We start from the raw sequence: 17201 nt of genomic DNA on the forward strand, positions 1-17201 counted from the left end.
ATTGGCAGTGTGACATGTGATCCTAGAGCTAAAGTAACCTCCATGTGGAGCATGTGATGCCTTGGAGACCTCTCCCAACTGTTGGCTTTGTGTGGCTGTGGTGTTCTTTAACACGTCACTCACTGAGAGGATGTGCATAACTGACCATTGATAATTGTGCTAATGGAGGCCTCCGATGGCCCTTTTTAGCCCAGACAGAGTGTGTAAGTAGATGAACCAGGCTCAAACTCTGGTCAACTCACTGGGACCTCATCTTAGCGGTGGGGGTTGGGTCATGATAATCACGTAATTGACTTATCGTACAATATATAGACATGGCCTCAATCTGTTTTATGCTATTGTCTGATCGTACGATATATGCATTTAACTTTGCAGTAAAATATTGATAAAATGATAGTAAACGCAACAATTAACTTTTACTAACGTCTTGTCCATTTCCTTCTATTTCCAGGTGGAGCATATTACTTGATTTCGAGGAGTCTTGGCCCAGAGTTTGGAGGTTCCATTGGTCTGATCTTTGCCTTTGCCAATGCAGTGGCTGTAGCCATGTATGTGGTGGGCTTTGCAGAAACTGTTGTGGGACTTCTTGCCGTAAGTCTCTTTGTACCTCATTATGCTTTCAAACAGTTTGTTAAACTGTGGACAAACTGCAGGAATGATAAGAGCAAGCAAAATGTGTCTCTGTTCAAATAGTCACCTGACTATTGTGTAGGAAGGGACTCCAACAGGTTTTGTCCAGGGGGAGAGCGATTTGCTGCAATGTTTCTTGCCTGCCTCAGGCAAGGCAGATTGCAGCCAATCACCCTCTCAGCAGAGCGAACGTTACCTTGTCCTCGGCAGTGGCTGCAGTTTACCAGACGCTGATAGAGGAGCAGAGGATGCACTTAAGATATATAACTATTTAACAACTCCTTGTATTGTCTCTCAGGGTGTAGATGCCATTATGACAGATGAACTCAATGATATCCGTATCATCGGCACCATCACAGTAATCCTTCTCCTGGGCATCTCCTTGGCGGGAATGGAATGGGAGGCTAAGGTAGGAGTGGGATCCCTTCTCCGATACACAGTCAATACAAACTGAAGCTCGAAGTGCTCAAGTCTAAGCCTCTGAAGAAAATTTCCATAACAGGCTTTAAGAAAACCCCATCAGAAAACACACACACACACACACACACACACACACACACACACACGTTAATTCATAGTTGGTTCAAGAGATCTGTTGTGACTAAGAAATTTGTCCATTTTCTTTCTTTACAGGCCCAGATATTCTTGCTCATCGTTCTCGTCACAGCCATCATCAACTACTTCATCGGAACTTTTATTCCTCTCAAGTCAAAGGAATCTGCCGGCTTCTTCGGCTATGACGGTACGACCACTCGCTGATTTCTCAAGTGTATATTCTTTTAAGGCGGAATTACCATCTGCATTCTTTTAGGAATAATCGATTCCTTGATTTAATCAGAATTGTACAACTGAGTTTCTCCACAAAGGAACACAGAATTGTCACACCGCAGATGTTTCCTGGAAATAATTCATCACGAAGAAAAGAATAAAATCGACTAAAGCTTTGTTAATACTCGCGCTTGCTCAGATCATGCACTGAAGTTTGTACTCTAGCCACAAACCGTCAAAGCAAAGTGGCTAAAGAAAACTTAAGACCGAAACAACCATATTGTAGACTGATGGACAAAGAGGGGTCCTGCTAATGGCTGTTGGCTTTAGAAGAAAGTAAGCTTTAATTATCCTCTTGGGGGAAGTCTTCTCTGCATTTAACCCATCCCTAATTAAGGAGCAGTGGGCTGCTCTGTGAGGCACCCGGGGAGCAGTGTCTTGTACAAGGACACTTTGACACATGAACTATGGGGAGACTGGTGATCGAAAGCTGCCCCAAAGAGCTTTGTTAGCTGCTGTTTGTGTGTTTAAACTTGTGTTCCCTTGTCAGGTACAATCATGTGGGAAAACATGGGCCCTGACTTCCGGGCGGGCGAGACGTTCTTCTCTGTCTTCGCCATCTTCTTCCCTGCTGCCACTGGTATTCTGGCTGGAGCCAACATTTCAGGAGACCTCGCTGTAAGTAGACTTAAATCATGACTAAGGAGCCTAGATGTCCTAGATTTACTAAAGCTGTCATACCAAGCAAAGTTGGTTTCTACAGTCTGTATAAATTGAGCTGCACGGGTTAACTCTGTTGGAAAATAGGGACAAAAGCAACAGTCACACGGTACTTGAGTTGGTGATCTTCAGAGTGGCAGTCAGGATCGATGGCATCACCTAAAAGCCCTTTATTGATGAGGATTAAAAGCTTTTGATGGATGGATCGCTTGTTATCTTGTGTGTGAGTTGTGGTTGTTTGTTGCAGGACCCACAGCTGGCCATCCCCAGAGGAACCCTGCTGGCCATATTGATCACAGGAATAGTCTACCTGGGTGTGGCTGTTTCCACAGGTGCAGTGCTTTTGTGTGCCATTCTGCGTCTCTCCGTAGAAGTGAATCGCATTTCTTGACAACAATTTCACGAATGTACTCGTTTCACACCAGGCTCCTGTATTGTGAGAGAGGCCACCGGGAACCTGAACGACACAGTCAGTTCTCAGTTCATGATGAACTGCACAGACGCTGCCTGCAAATTTGGTTACGATTTCTCCACGTGCAAGACCGAAAAAGACGGCTGCCAATACGGACTGCTGAACGACTTCCAGGTACGAAGCAGCGCCGTCCCAAGATGAGGTTTGAAGCTCCATATGATGCGAGTTTAGAACATGCGCTGTATAAATGCACCGCTGGTTTTGTTTGTCAAGTTTTTTCTTGTCTCGCAAATGGACCACAACTGCTTTTTGTTGTACAACCATGTGTTGCATAATGATGATAAATGATCCTTGAATTCTTTCAGACAGAAACAAAATTTACAAAAAGTGTTCAAACCCTTCAAATTTTCCATTTTTAATGTTTGGTTCAGGTGATGAGCACGGTTTCTGGTTTCGGGCCACTCATCACTGCTGGAATCTTCTCTGCCACTCTGTCCTCAGCGCTGGCCTCTTTAGTCAGTGCACCTAAAGTTTTTCAGGTAAGAAGCAGCATCAAGGTACCTTACAAATTATATTAATAAACAGTTTACTTGATTTAAATTGTAGTGTCAATTTAAACTACCGTGTTACGTAATGTGTTCAAATTCCAATATGATACATATACAGGGGTTACGATCCAATATTTGTACTTTTATTTTTTAAAGATCACACTGCTATAGGCATACTATCTGAGTTTAAAATGTTTTTTCCTGCAATGGGATCAGTAAGTTAAGCATTTGCAGTCCCTGTAACCTTCAACATCACAGCACTACTGTTTTGAAAAAATCAATATAATCAGCTAAAACGTAATATTGTGATGCTCAGGTGTAGAGATATTTTATGACCCCTGCCCTAATTTTCCTCAGGCTTTATGTAAGGACAACATCTACCCCGGCCTGGGCATGTTCGCCAAAGGCTACGGCAAGAACAACGAGCCCCTGCGAGGCTACATCCTGACCTTCGGCATTGCTCTGGCCTTCATCCTCATCGGTATGGCTACAGACTAAAAGATTTGAGGCTGCAGTATTCATTGGAAAAAACATTGTAATGTAATTTTTGCATTTATGTAATGTCACTGTAATTTCCAAGAAGTTACCTGGAAAGATGAATGTCCTTTTTAGTGTAACTATAAGGAATATAAAAACAATTCCTATTGAATTGAATACATTTTTACGGAAATGAAAGTTAGAATCCTCTATTTGCTCTTGCTGAAAGGCCGAGGGGACATGACACTTGAGTTGTGGCCAACACTAAGTTGACAGTTTCTCTGTTTTCTTCTTGCAGCGGAGTTGAACATAATTGCCCCCATCATCTCCAACTTCTTTTTGGCATCCTATGCCTTGATCAACTTTTCTGTGTTCCACGCCTCACTGGCTAACTCACCAGGTAAGAATTTAAACGTGCTAGATCCAGACATTCAGGCTACTGAGGAACTAAGATAAGATAATCCTTTATTAGTCCCTCAGTGGGGAAATTACAGGATTACAGCAGCATTGCTCACAAGTAAATAAAGATTAAAAAAATCAAGTAATATAAATAACTTATAAGAGACGTCCATTGTCTGGTTGGGAAGAGGAGCGGCTCATCAGCCACTATGACAGTTACGGCGTCATACGGTGTTGAATGAGGTCTGGGGTTCCGAAGGAATTACTTTGAGGCTCTCTACAGCTCAAAACACATGTAACTGCTTTAAAAGCTTAGAAGTACAACTCACAAGACAGTTCATATTATTATTATTATTATTATTATTATTATTATTATTGTTATTATAAGCTCCTTTCACACACGCACTGTAACCCCAAACTTATGTCGACATCAGCGGAGGAGCTGCATGTGAGAGCGTCTGAATCCGTTGTACCAGACATTAAACAGACTTTAGCCCGACAGCTTCCTGGTGCAAAGTCTGTGTTCTATCCAACAGAGCCCATGTATGAATAGAGCCGCTCTACTCCCAGCAGACGTGGAGGCGGCGTTTTCTATCATGCGGCTATTTACGCAAAGACAGCGGGAAGCTGGGATTTTTTTCCGGTACGGGCCAACGTTGAAATAGTCAGACATTTAAGCAACGACAGCAGACTCGTTCACTGAATCATTAGTTAACACATTTTATTCAATAGATACACCTGCCACCAGACTGTGATGATATCCCTGGTTTTAGACCTTCTGGCCTTTACTTATCCCAGAGGTCAGCAATGTGAAGACTCTTGGCTGTTCGTCAACCTCATTGTGAAAGTACCCTGAAGGGCTGAAGATTGATACAGTCTGCGAGCCGGTCCAGTGGTTGTGATTATTCCATTGAAATCAAGAGCTGTCGCTTCAAAATCTAGTGGTTTGAAATGCTGGTGGGAGTAGAGATGGGTGTCGTTTGGGTTTTTTCTCTGTTAAAAAGGTTGATGGCTCGGGAGCTACTGTAGCTACACACGCAATAGGCTATCGTTACCTGCTGCTAGGACAGAGTCATCAGAGTAATGTAAGTGCTCCTGTAAGTGCCTGTTCAACATTATGGAAATAACCCTTGAGAGAAATGAAACCTTATTGTCATTGGGTATCAGAGTCTGGCTCAAAGGGACGTCTCGTTGTGAGATCTGAATATCAGACAGCGACAGGTCCCGCTCTGCAGAGCATTCCTCTGTTGTCTCCCGCCAACACGACTCGTCCTTGAGTGAGACTCGATCCCTAACGTGTCCAGACACAAGTTATTCTAACAATCACAGCCTGGGCAAAAAAAAGCACTTTTATTAGACGTACATTTGTCCAGATATTCTTATCCCTCCTCTCCCTCAATGCTGGACCAATTCCAGGAAACTTTATCCCTATTAATTAGAAAAAAGTAAGAAATAAGGTCCTGGTTGAAAATACCAAAGTTATCATTTAAAGGTGGAGTTGACCAACGGAAAAGTATTCTCAGCGACCTCCAGTGGTTTTCTTCAATGCAGATAGATTTGTGTTCTATTTGTCCAGCTTTGGAAATATATCTCTGTCTCCAATCCAATGGAATTTAGTTTGGTGCTTACAGGATGTGGATAAACTTTCCAGAAAACAGAGTTAGTTTTTCTTAATAGCAATGGGGAATGTACAAAACATTGACGTAATGTTAGCAGGCCTCCAGTTTGCAGCAGTTGAAAGGAATAGCTTTGTTCCATCAAGTTGTTTGACAACAAGCCAAAAATGAAACTGTGCTGTTGTGTTGTTGATGTGTTCTCTGCAAGCCCGCATCACAGGGATCATGTGAGCGATTAGACGCATGGGTATGTAATGCAATCCATAATTGTTAATAGACTGTGTGTGTGTTTTTGCACTCCCAACAAGACCAGCAGAGCCAGGATCCCCCGGTTTTATGTATATCATATAAATACTTGATAAGATTTTTGTGCAGGTTAGAGTGACGACGCCTTACATCCTCTGCTTTTGTAACTACGGCTCGTCAACATTAATGACAGCATGACTCAAATCAGATCTTAAAGAAACTGTTGAGCGGAAGTTATTCATACATTTAGTTACTTTAAAAATAGATTCAGTAAGGGATCAGAAATAATTAGGTTGCATAAGGGGCTTCAATACTCGATTTACATTAGGTAAAATGCTGTTAAACTCTACCCTTAATTATAACGGTTGGGCCTCATGCGAGACCCTCGTAAACACAGATTAGATCTTAAATGTCAATGTTCCTGCTTGCGATCAAATGTTTCTGCATAGAGATTAGGAGAAATTTCAGACCCAGATGTACAATGGTCTGCATAGTTGGACTCCACTTTAAGCGTGTGAGATAATATTAAAATTGTTTATGGGTGAGCTGTTTTTTAGAGTGTAGCTGAATGAAATGCATACAACAGCTTCTTTATATTGAGTACTGTGCTTTTTCCCTCTTCAATACCAAAGCTCTAGCAGATATCCAGGTACAGATTCTCAGTCTGCTTCTCACTCCAAGCAGGTCATATAATTACATGGACGTAAATGGTACATGACTGAATTAGGGGCCAGTAGTAATAGACACAGAATGGGATGTATTTTACTGCCTCTGCAACCACAAGCTATTACATCCCCCATTTGGTGTTCTGGCCTCTTCAGGGCCAATCTCTCCCCACTCTTTGGGACACATAAAAACCCCTGAATGGGGCTGCGAGGACCAGCACGTCAATGTACCCTTTATGTCCTGTGGTTTGTTTTAGACGCTGTCATTGTGTAACCACACACAGTCTGACTGTGTCCCATCACTAAAATCCTACTAGTCTAGTTTCTGTGGTACCCAGTAAACAAACATGGTCTCTAATAGCTGGGATAACCTTCTGGTCTCCAGTCTAACAGGCTGCTAACTCCCATTCTTTAACCCAAGCACATATCCCACTCCAACTTTAACGTTATCCATCCTCTTTAACAGCAACATTTGCTATTTTAAGACTATGTTAATGATGATTATTGAAAAATGTTCATGGAGGGGGATTTTAGTAGAATTGCAGGTCTGACTTAACTTGGTCCCAGTTTAAAAAGTCTTTAACAAATCTGACTTCAACCCAACCTTAACATGAAGTGCATTTCCTCAGTTTACCATAAATATGACTTTGCCAAACATTATGATACAAATATGTGACCAGCAGTATGAGTCCTTTTGGTGCTTTGGAATATTGTTCCCCTTTTTGTTGCAATGTGGTGACTTATTTCCATCGGTGCTGTAGGATGGCGGCCCAGCTTCAAATACTACAACATGTGGGTCTCACTCATTGGAGCGATACTGTGCTGCGTGGTGATGTTCGTCATCAACTGGTGGGCTGCTCTCATGACCAACGTCATCGTTCTGGCGCTGTTCATCTACGTCAGCTACAAGAAGCCAGGTGAGTGACCGAGTTTTCACACCTTAGTGCAAATGAACAGTTATGCCCACGGAATTTTTTATATATATATATATATATATATATATATATATATATATATATATATATATATATATATATATATATATATATATATATATATATATATATATATAAAATTGTATGCAAAAATTTTGCAAACAGTTAATTCGTGGCGTTAATATGACAAATCAATGATACAATTATTCGTTTCCCACTTAAATAATCTCCTCTGAGTCATTTTTTTCATCAGAAGAGGTGTGGGTGAAGCTGCTAGCCTAGCTTAACCTAAAGTGAATAACAAGCACTGTCCAACAATATGCCTGGTTTTCATGACTTCTTGAAGTAGAATATGCAGATAGTTTATTGAAATGGATCTAGTTTCACCTGTTTTCAGGTAAATAATCATGTATTCCATGGCCCAGCAGTTCTATGCTTATAAGTAGCATAAGTCAGCGAAGCATTGGTGAACTAGCCTAGTCCTCACAACATTAACGTAGTATGCTGAAGAGGTGTTACCTTTTTTTTCTCTGTATTTCCGTTCAACAGTGTGCTGCCCCTGTAGTTCCGTGTAGACGTTTTCTCTCTTACCAACATTGTCAAATCACGATGTATTGTTTATTTCTACATGTTATGGAACAAATAGAATGAACAATTTCAAAATGCATTGCTCTGTTCACATGACAAAAACCTCAACTGTAAGCAAAGTCTGACTAAAGAAGTCACACTGCTGCACAACACTAAGCTGTCAAATTGTTCCACCGCCTAACACACATCGTTGCACCGCCTCAAACACAAAGCTATCCTCGCAGCTCTGAACACACACACCTGTGTGCACACTCAGTTTGACATGCAGCTACACACACACACGAGGCCTTCTCATTGCCTGTATCGCCACATGGGTCAGCCGGCCTTTGGTCCAACAGGACGACCCGTAAACACACTTCCAAACTGCACTGTTTGTTTCTGCCTGCATGCGTCCGCCCCACCAGATGTGAACTGGGGCTCATCGACCCAGGCGCTGACCTACCACCAGGCCCTGACCCACACTCTGCACCTCAGCGGAGTGGAGGACCACATTAAGAACTTCAGGTACTGAACACAAAGAAGTGTCCCCTACGAACGACACGCTAGACATGTCTCTAGTTACTCTTATTAGAACTGTGTGGTGGTGTTGGGCAATAGGCCAAAGCCTTTTATCCTGATACAGCACATCACATATCTGGATAATATTAAAGAGCACGATATAGCATTGTTTCTGGATGAAATGACCACATGGTTTTGTACTCTTAACTAGTAAGGTAATTCCTTGAATAGTACTGAACAACATGATCATTGCGCCAAGTTTAGATATCGCAATCAGTATCATGAAGTAAAACAGGGTATTCTGTTGATGATCCATGAACTTGAAATACACCTAAGTACCAAAAGAAGGTCGTATTACTATTCTATATCCCCCATGTGACATGTGCTCTTTCTCTGAATGCTTGCACGCGTGGTGTGTTCGAAGGCGTATTAGTGTTAATGTGCCTTTGGGCTGTTCCCATGGCAGCGAACCAAGCAGGAGATTAAGAAGCATCTGATGGTGTCTTCAGTGGGCTCCTCTGAACTCCCTCTTGTCACTTCTCACCACCTCCATTAAATCCCCTGGTGCTTAACATATTTGCTTTGATGTGCGCTACTCCGCTCCTGTTTTTCTTTCTTTTTTTTGTGTCCCGTGCTCAGACTGTGAAGGTCACAAGAAAAATGGCTATGCAGCTTGAGAAGCTAGTCATGCTGTAATGCCACTTAAAATATGAAAACTTTGAAACAGTACATATATACACACTATATTAGAGCTGGTCAATGAGTACATTTTTTTATCGCGATGCATTGCTATGCGCAAAATTAAATAATTAATTCAAAAGTAGTGTCTTGCACACTTTAATTTTAAAAGTATTGCTATATGAACAAAAGAAACACTTTGAACAAAAACCATGCTTTTGAACAGCAGTATGCTCTTTACACAGTAGCAGTTAAAATATTTCTTGTAAATCTCAATTTAAACATGAACGTAATCAAATGTAAAACTGAAACTATTTGCCACGATTTACTCATGGTGGTGCGTCTTGAGGGAGGCTCATACGGATCGTCATTTGCTGGTATCAACGGTGTGTATTGCATTCAAGTGACACTTCAGTCTGCTGTCATAATAAAACTCAACTTTGCAGTGGTTACAAATAACCTTTCTTCTATTAACTCCGATCAACATCCCACTTTTGTGTGACCCGTAGTTTGTCTTTCCCCTTGGGGATTAATAAAGTATATATCTATCTTTTGTGTGTATCCAGAGCCAGTGAGCAACGGAATTTCAAAATAGAAAAACTGCATTAATGTGCAATAAAATAATTGTCTTTGTTAATAATGCATTAACGGTAGGATAGCATAACTTGCCCTAATAATGATGGATGGATCTCTTAAAGTTAATGTTTCCCCTTGGCTGTGTCTGCCTGTAGACCCCAGTGTTTGGTGATGACTGGTTACCCCAACTCTCGTCCAGCTCTGCTGGATCTGGTCCACACCTTCACCAAGAACGTAGGCCTGATGATCTGCGGTCATATTCGCACGGTGAGTCAAAGCTCTGCTGTTTAGATGCATTCATCCTGATTCTGGCTCGCATTCACTCAATCAACAGTATTTCACGTACTAAGTAACAATTGCAACGAGAGTAATACTGGAGTTTTTGCAGCTTAACACCAATAATTGAGATTAAAAATACAAAATTCCAACAAAAATATATTGGCTAATATTCATTTTGAATGTGAACACATAGCATAATTAATATTTGAGTTGACCAGGTTGTCGTTTGGAGGACAAACTGTGCTGGAGAACATGTCTTAACATTTCCCTCCTTACCAATCAGCTTATGGTTTGAAGCATATATCCATAAATATAAGTTATTATTAGGAGATATAATTACTTGTTTTGGGAGTATATCTGGGCTTTTTGGAGCCAAAATCATTGCTTATTAATTCTCCCCTGTTTATAACATCATAATGCTGGTTGTGTGATTTCTTACCCGTCTTTGCTCTGCATAAATCTCCGAGTCACCTTCGTGCTCAGAAATGAGCTCATCAGCGGTGATATGAGTGACGCGTTTGTTCCACTCCTGCATCCACGGCGTAAAAGCCTTCGACGAACCTCCTGCCAGGCATAACTGCTCCACAATGGAGGGCCCTTTGGATGAATGCAGGCTCTGTGCGGTTCTGAGGCTTCCTGGCTCCAGGGAACACACCGTCCTCCACAAGTGGCCTCTGAACCCCCCCTTCGCCCCCTGCCTGCTTCTATGGCTTCCAAGTTAAATGATGTAAACCTTCTCAGCTAATGGCATTAAAGTTTCCTGGCTGAAGAGCAGCTTTTCTTCTGAAATAAACAAAAGTCACTGACGAGGAGATTTCGGGTGCCACTTTCTCGGGTGCCAGATTTCTCCCGTCTGATCTGATTAAATGAAGCATTCTGTGACGTCTGACCTCGTTAATGTGGAGCTGTAGGGCTTTGGGGTTTGTTATATTTTCTGTGTGCGTGTGTGTGTCCACAGGGCTACAGAAGGCCAAACTTCAAAGAACTGGCCACAGACCAGGCCCGGTACCAGCGCTGGCTACTGAAGAATGAGACCAAGGCCTTCTACTCGCCGGTGTTCGCAGAGGACATGAGGCAGGGTTCACAGTACCTGCTCCAGGTATGAAAACGGCTTATCCTCAGATAGATCCAGCCTCTGCTGCTGTGCATAATGTAACTTAGTATAGGGCTCTGCTGTTCAAGCCTCAAGCACAGCGAGTGCCAACAACTAACGGCGGCCAGCCATGTTGGCTCTGGGTCCTCTGGTGCTCATGAGCTCATGCCTCTCATGGCACGCTGTCTCACAACTGTTCAAAAACCGTTGCCAACGAGAAACATTTGAAGTTGTTTCTCCAGGTTGATGGCAGATCCATTTTTTGTGTAAGAGGCTATAAACGTTACTGACTTTGGACCACGTATGTCCTTAAACTGTCTCAAATCATCTCAACTCAACTTAAATCAGATCAATGTCCGCTTGTTTTTATAACCAGCATCACACACTTGGTCTCATAAGGCTGCGTGTGAACGTATAAAAACGGTTTCCAAGTTTAAGGAAGATGGAATTTAAAATTCAAAGTATGGAATCATTTCATATTTTTACATTCGCATAGAGCTCTCAATAAAAGGTCCACACCAACAATGTGTTTCTCTCGACACTACTCTTAATGAAGATGTAAATCCTCAGCTCACAGATTTAGTTTTCTTCCTTTTTAAGGGCGCAGTGTTCTTTTCTTTTTTTTGATCAAACAAAAAATAAATGAAGTAAAAAAGTATCACATGTTATTCCTAATCCTTAAAAGGGGTTTTAAATTTTTAACTACTTTTAGAAGTCTTCCGTTCTTCTGGTGAGATTTTAAAGAAACTGTTTCAGATTTTATATTTATTTCTTGGTGAATATATTGTTATTTTTTATACGAGTGGAAACAATGAACCTATGAAATGGCGGTCGAGCTCATAGTGAACTCAGAGTTTCCAGCTCAGGTATGAATACCTGGCAGTGATTGGCTGCCTGAGAGCGTCTCTCGTAAGAACTGGCACCATGGACTGGCTGAACTGGAATGCTTTCACTTTTCATTTCCTGCTCCAGAAGGAACAGTGATGGGTAGGAATGTGTCCAGCCTTGGCGTGAATTTGTTTTCAATTCTTCTCCCTCGCAGGCGGCAGGCCTGGGTCGCCTCAAGCCGAACACATTGGTGCTGGGCTTCAAGAACGACTGGAGAGACGGCGACATGATGAACGTGGAGACTTACATCAGTATGATCCAGTAAGTCAGAGCTCCTTCAAAGAGACTGACTCCATGCAGCATCTGTATGCTTCTAAAGGGTGTGACATTGAAATAGTCTGTTGTGTGAACACTGAATGAATACTTCCTTACGCTTTTGGGCAGCAGGGTGGAGATCTTCTTAAAGAGTTCAACACATTCAGTCACATTTGATTCCTGGATGTGTAGCAACTCACACTTTGCTGCAGCTATTGGTTAGTTTAGTAATCCACTGTTCTCCCAAGCATTCAAATGGTAAATGGTTGGAATGTATCTCTCTTTTCTAGTCTTCAGACCACTCAAAGCTCTTTAACACTTCATGTGATCATTCACCCAGTCACACACTGATGGGAGGAGCTACCATGCAAAATACCAGAAATATATTTGTTCTGTGAAGGAGCGATAGAAAAAAGAGAAGATAAGAATGAACAACTAATTATAATATACCTTTTTTAAGCTGCAATCCATAATTTTTTTAACTGCATTCATAATCATCTTTGAAAACTCATGAAGTGTCATATTGCATTGCATGTTTCAGGCTCCAGACTAAATATTAAACATTTACCTTGTTATTGTTATCTGCACAATTCATACTATTAGTGAATGTATGATCTATTTTTTGTATAATTATTATAATGTCTTAATTATTTATTATTGTTTTTTTAATTCAATATTTTCTTAATGAAAAACAGTTTTAGAAAGAGGAGTTTTAATAATGTATTGCAATCTGCTTAGAGTGAGTGTTAAATAGTTAAACAGCTCATAATTCATCTCTACTGTAATATCTATATAAAACTTCTGGATTTATTTAAGTTTCTCACCGGCCTCTTTCATTTTACAATAACAGTATACTTCATTTGTAGATGAATTATCAGAAAACCATTTTTAAATAACTACTTTTATTTATAAAAATAAATGACCACGCGTCAAAATCCCAAACCCCTGAGGCCCCTTGAGGGCCCGGGGCCTCTGAGCACAGACTCTGCAGCTGGTATCCTCATCCAAAACTGTAGTATTGGAAGTATTCCTGGTAGTACTACACGCACTCAGAAGAGCGTTGTTGGTGAAAACCCTGTTTCAAGTCATGTGAGACCGTGAGTGAAGGACTTGGCTGAATGAGTTCCTGGTTGTAAAGTTTGGGGATTATGTTATTAGAGCGGAAGGTCAGAGATGGTTCAGCCCGACAATATTAAAATCACTGCTAATGCCCTCAGCAATGCGGCCTTTACTTTCCATCCAGCAACTTAACCTTCACATGTTTGAACTGGCAGCTTGTTGTGTTTGAAACTTCTTCTCTGGCCGCTGATATCCAACCTTTTTCTTCTTCCCAGCGAGTCCTTTGACTTCCAGTTCGGTGCTGTCATTCTGCGCCTGAAGGAGGGACTGGACGTGTCCCACATCCAGGGTCAAGGTATGTAACGGGAGCATGCATGCATACATACACACATATATATAAACAAGACACAGGTTTGTTTCCAAAGCCACATGCAATATAATCTAATTGATAATCAACATGTTTTATAATGATACCATGAACAACTAAAACCAGACTTCAGCTGTTGAGTGTATCACGTGTATGAAGGTTGGGGAGTCATGAGTGATGGTTTAAAAAAAAAAAAATCTAAAATCAAAATGGCGGAGGTTGGTAGAGGTTGAGCCCCCAAAATGTTGGCTCCTACGTTTCGTATTGTATTCTTGCTGATTTCATCACTGTTGGCCCAGACTGGTCATTTCTACATGGCGAAATGCCTGTACTTTGATGGAAATGTTTAGGTTTGGCTGTTAACGGGTCACACTGCGCATTCGCGACTCGCGATTCTCGACGTTTTGCTAAAAGCCTCCGTGACATCTCCTTGAGGTCTTTTCTGCTGTTGAGTCTCAAAACAGAATATAGATCTCAGCTCAAGATTGAGCATGAAGTGAGAGCGGCTGTGTCAAATCTACAACCCTGTTTTAAAAATATTTGTAGAAAGCAGCTCACTGCAGCGACTGATACTGATACAACCTGATGCTCACACATCTGCCCATTCTGTTTTGCTCAGGTTGAACCTTATTGTTATTATCTTAAATATATTTAGTGCAAATCAGGTTATTTGCAGCCACAATAAGTAATTTTTTTGCCATATATATATATATATATATATATATATATATATATATATATATATATATATATATATATATATATATATATATATATATATATATATATATATATATATTTTGCACTGATATAACTATTTGCATGGTTCTAACAAAGTGATTGCACATGTTATAAGTTTGTCGGATGGAGCAATCTCGTTTACTTAAAAGGGATTTACTTGTTAATCTATTTGAAAAAGCACAGATGAAGGAATCACAAAAACTTGCACCATTTTGTTACAGTTTTGTTGAGGCGATGGGGCCCGAACAAACTCTCACACAACTTATTCCAAAGTTACCCTTCAAAACAGAAGACATGCTGTTTTATTCCGTCACAGGTTTCCTTTGTGCTAAATCTGATCTCTACAAGTCTGATTTTTGACTGTTCCCTTTGTTTTGTTTTTCTCACCCTATGCTCACTCCATCTACTTCCCACCATCTTATGTCCTCCCCATCTTTCCACTTCCTCCCAGATGACTTGCTCTCCTCCCAGGAGAAGTCCTCAGGGATGAAAGATGTGATCGTGTCCATAGATACCAGCAAAGACTCTGATGCAGACTCATCCAAGCCATCGTCCAAGGCCACCAGCCTCCAGAACAGTCCGGCTATGCAGAAAGGTCAGCCTGCCTCAGTGTACACACACACACACGCCAGACACCACACACACGCACACACACACACACACACACACACACTCACACACTCACACACACTCACTCACTCACTCACTCTTACTTTCCGCCGATTGCCAAAATATTCATGTGGGTGGTTTGGGTCGAGGTTTCTCCCGTGTTTCCACAACAATCACCAAGGCTGGTATTGTCAAATTAAATCCTTAATCCATCCGCCCCCATATCCCTCCCTCCCACTTCCATTATCCAGGAAATCACTTTAACACCATTTTCAAAGAGTTTTCCTTTTGAAATCAATCAATGGCTTCCTTTATTATGCTTACACACACACACACGCACACTCGCACACTCTGCCCTGACAGGAAGTCGCCTCAGTGACCCATGACCCAGTCGTCCCACTGGCCCCAGTTTGTTAGTCCACACACAGAGAGAGCGAGAGCAAGTGTTCCCAGCATGGATCCCCAGGCGTCATCCGGTATGGATTCTGTTAAATGATTTGTTGTTGTTTATAGTTTCTAAAGCTTTTTACATGTGAACAACGTAGCCCTGTACTACTGCCTGCTTACTTCATGGTCTTCTTGTAGGATGGGCTCCGTTGACACAAGCTAAAATGAAACCAGTACCTTGTTGTTTTTTGTCAAAGCTTAGGTAACAAAATAAGCCTGTTAAACAAACCGCCCTGATAAAATATCGTCCTGAGCACATGTCGCCCGATTGTGCTCGCCCATAAGGTTTCATGTCTATCACTCCACTCATTAAAAGTACCAGCTGAGACTTGTTTTAATAATACAGCCAAGTTTGTGTTTGGCATCCAGCTCTTCTGTGTTTACTAGTTGTCTTAATGAATTCCTTTTCTCAGCACCCATCCCATAAATACCACAACATTGCTGTGAAATACCAATTCTAATTGCTTCTGCATCAGCTGAGTACCATGTATGTGTATGTTGGTTAGTGGTAATCAATGGAGGGCCCACACACATGCCGGACTGCTGAAGGCACAAGAGGCAGCAAAGTGAAGATGAATGCCTTGATTTGGGTAATCCTCTTAGTCCCAGCTTGAGCTCCTACTGTATCTGAGCACTCATTAAGTCCCTCTAGTCATTCTGCCTCTCCCTTCTGATCCAAGCCCAGTGTCCGTGGAGTCGTCCAGCTTTGAGAATTAGAACTGATTCATGCGTATTTGATATCCTTCACATGTCTGAGTGCTTACCAGATAGATTCATCTGGAGGGTCCAGAGATAAGAGAGAACAAGCTTGTTGTTTCCCATGAGCCTCGGTGTCTGTTAGCAGGAAGCCTCATAACTGTAAACCTTCCGCTGTGCTCAACTCCATGTGGATTCATGACCAGGAAACTTCGGTTGTGAGCCAACGGCACGTCAAATTGACATTTCATCCCAATTCTTCGTTGTTTTTTTCTCTCTTCTTTTGTCTCACGTTTCCCAGATGACGAGGAGGACGGCAAAGCTACGACACAGCCCCTGTTGAAAAAAGGCAGGAGATCCACTTTATTGTGTTGCCTTAAAACCTCTCTTTCTTTCTTTCTTTCTTTCCTTCTTTCTTTCTTTCTCTGCTTTGTTTTTTTAAACTCTTCATCCTGCCTATCATCTTTCTATCACCTCGTTTCTCACTGTATTAGAATTCCTCTTGTATTAACACACCGTCCTGCTGTCTCTTGTCTCGTATCCCCCCTCGTCCGGCCGTGTCTCTGGCTTCGTTGGCTTTGGGGAATAACATTTAGTCTTTTCTTCTTTCTCCTGCTCTCCTGTTAACAGCCGCCAGCTTGTAGTTCAAGCCCAGTCTCTGACGCTGTGTGCTAGTGCCTTTTAACTCAATCCAAGTCTTGAGTATTTAATGTTGTGAGCGTGTGCCAACATTTCAATTTCCTCCTCCTGTCTTCAGTGTCTCTTGCCTGCTGCTGCTGCTGCTTCTCGCTCTGGAGGGGACACTTTGTCTGTCGCTTTCTTTTCCAGGATGAAAACTGCTCTGGTGTTTTCATGTCTCCAGCCCTGTCCAACTGACCCCTGAGCTGCTCTCCCTCTTCCTTATTGATGGTGTTTCCCCTGTGGTCGTGAAGCTAAACCATAATATAATATAATATAATAGGTTCCATACTCAGAAATGCAAAATACTCGCCTGGGAATAATATCATAAAT

General features: G+C 41.7%; 1 protein-coding gene across 2 annotated transcripts in view; it reads left to right on the forward strand.

Annotated features, from left to right (window-relative positions):
- Positions 1–17201, forward strand: part of slc12a2 (solute carrier family 12 member 2) — a 54037-nt gene that overhangs the window by 23127 nt on the left and 13709 nt on the right. The window contains exons 5-21 of one of the 2 annotated variants that reach the window (XM_068574542.1): positions 452–591; positions 929–1039; positions 1264–1372; positions 1949–2076; positions 2366–2450; positions 2544–2704; positions 2962–3069; positions 3436–3559; positions 3854–3955; positions 7243–7398; positions 8409–8508; positions 9912–10023; positions 10994–11134; positions 12171–12277; positions 13606–13685; positions 14890–15033; positions 16492–16539. In XM_068574542.1, the coding sequence (XP_068430643.1) occupies positions 452–591; positions 929–1039; positions 1264–1372; positions 1949–2076; positions 2366–2450; positions 2544–2704; positions 2962–3069; positions 3436–3559; positions 3854–3955; positions 7243–7398; positions 8409–8508; positions 9912–10023; positions 10994–11134; positions 12171–12277; positions 13606–13685; positions 14890–15033; positions 16492–16539 (1956 nt within the window). The remainder of the gene's footprint in view (positions 1–451; positions 592–928; positions 1040–1263; positions 1373–1948; positions 2077–2365; positions 2451–2543; positions 2705–2961; positions 3070–3435; positions 3560–3853; positions 3956–7242; positions 7399–8408; positions 8509–9911; positions 10024–10993; positions 11135–12170; positions 12278–13605; positions 13686–14889; positions 15034–16491; positions 16540–17201) is intronic. The other variant, XM_068574543.1, reaches the window with a different exon arrangement.

The sequence above is a fragment of the Clinocottus analis genome, unplaced genomic scaffold, assembly GCF_023055335.1.
Source record: "Clinocottus analis isolate CAN_PGR_092001 unplaced genomic scaffold, fCliAna1.0.p SCAF_13, whole genome shotgun sequence".
Classification (NCBI taxonomy): domain Eukaryota; kingdom Metazoa; phylum Chordata; class Actinopteri; order Perciformes; family Cottidae; genus Clinocottus; species Clinocottus analis.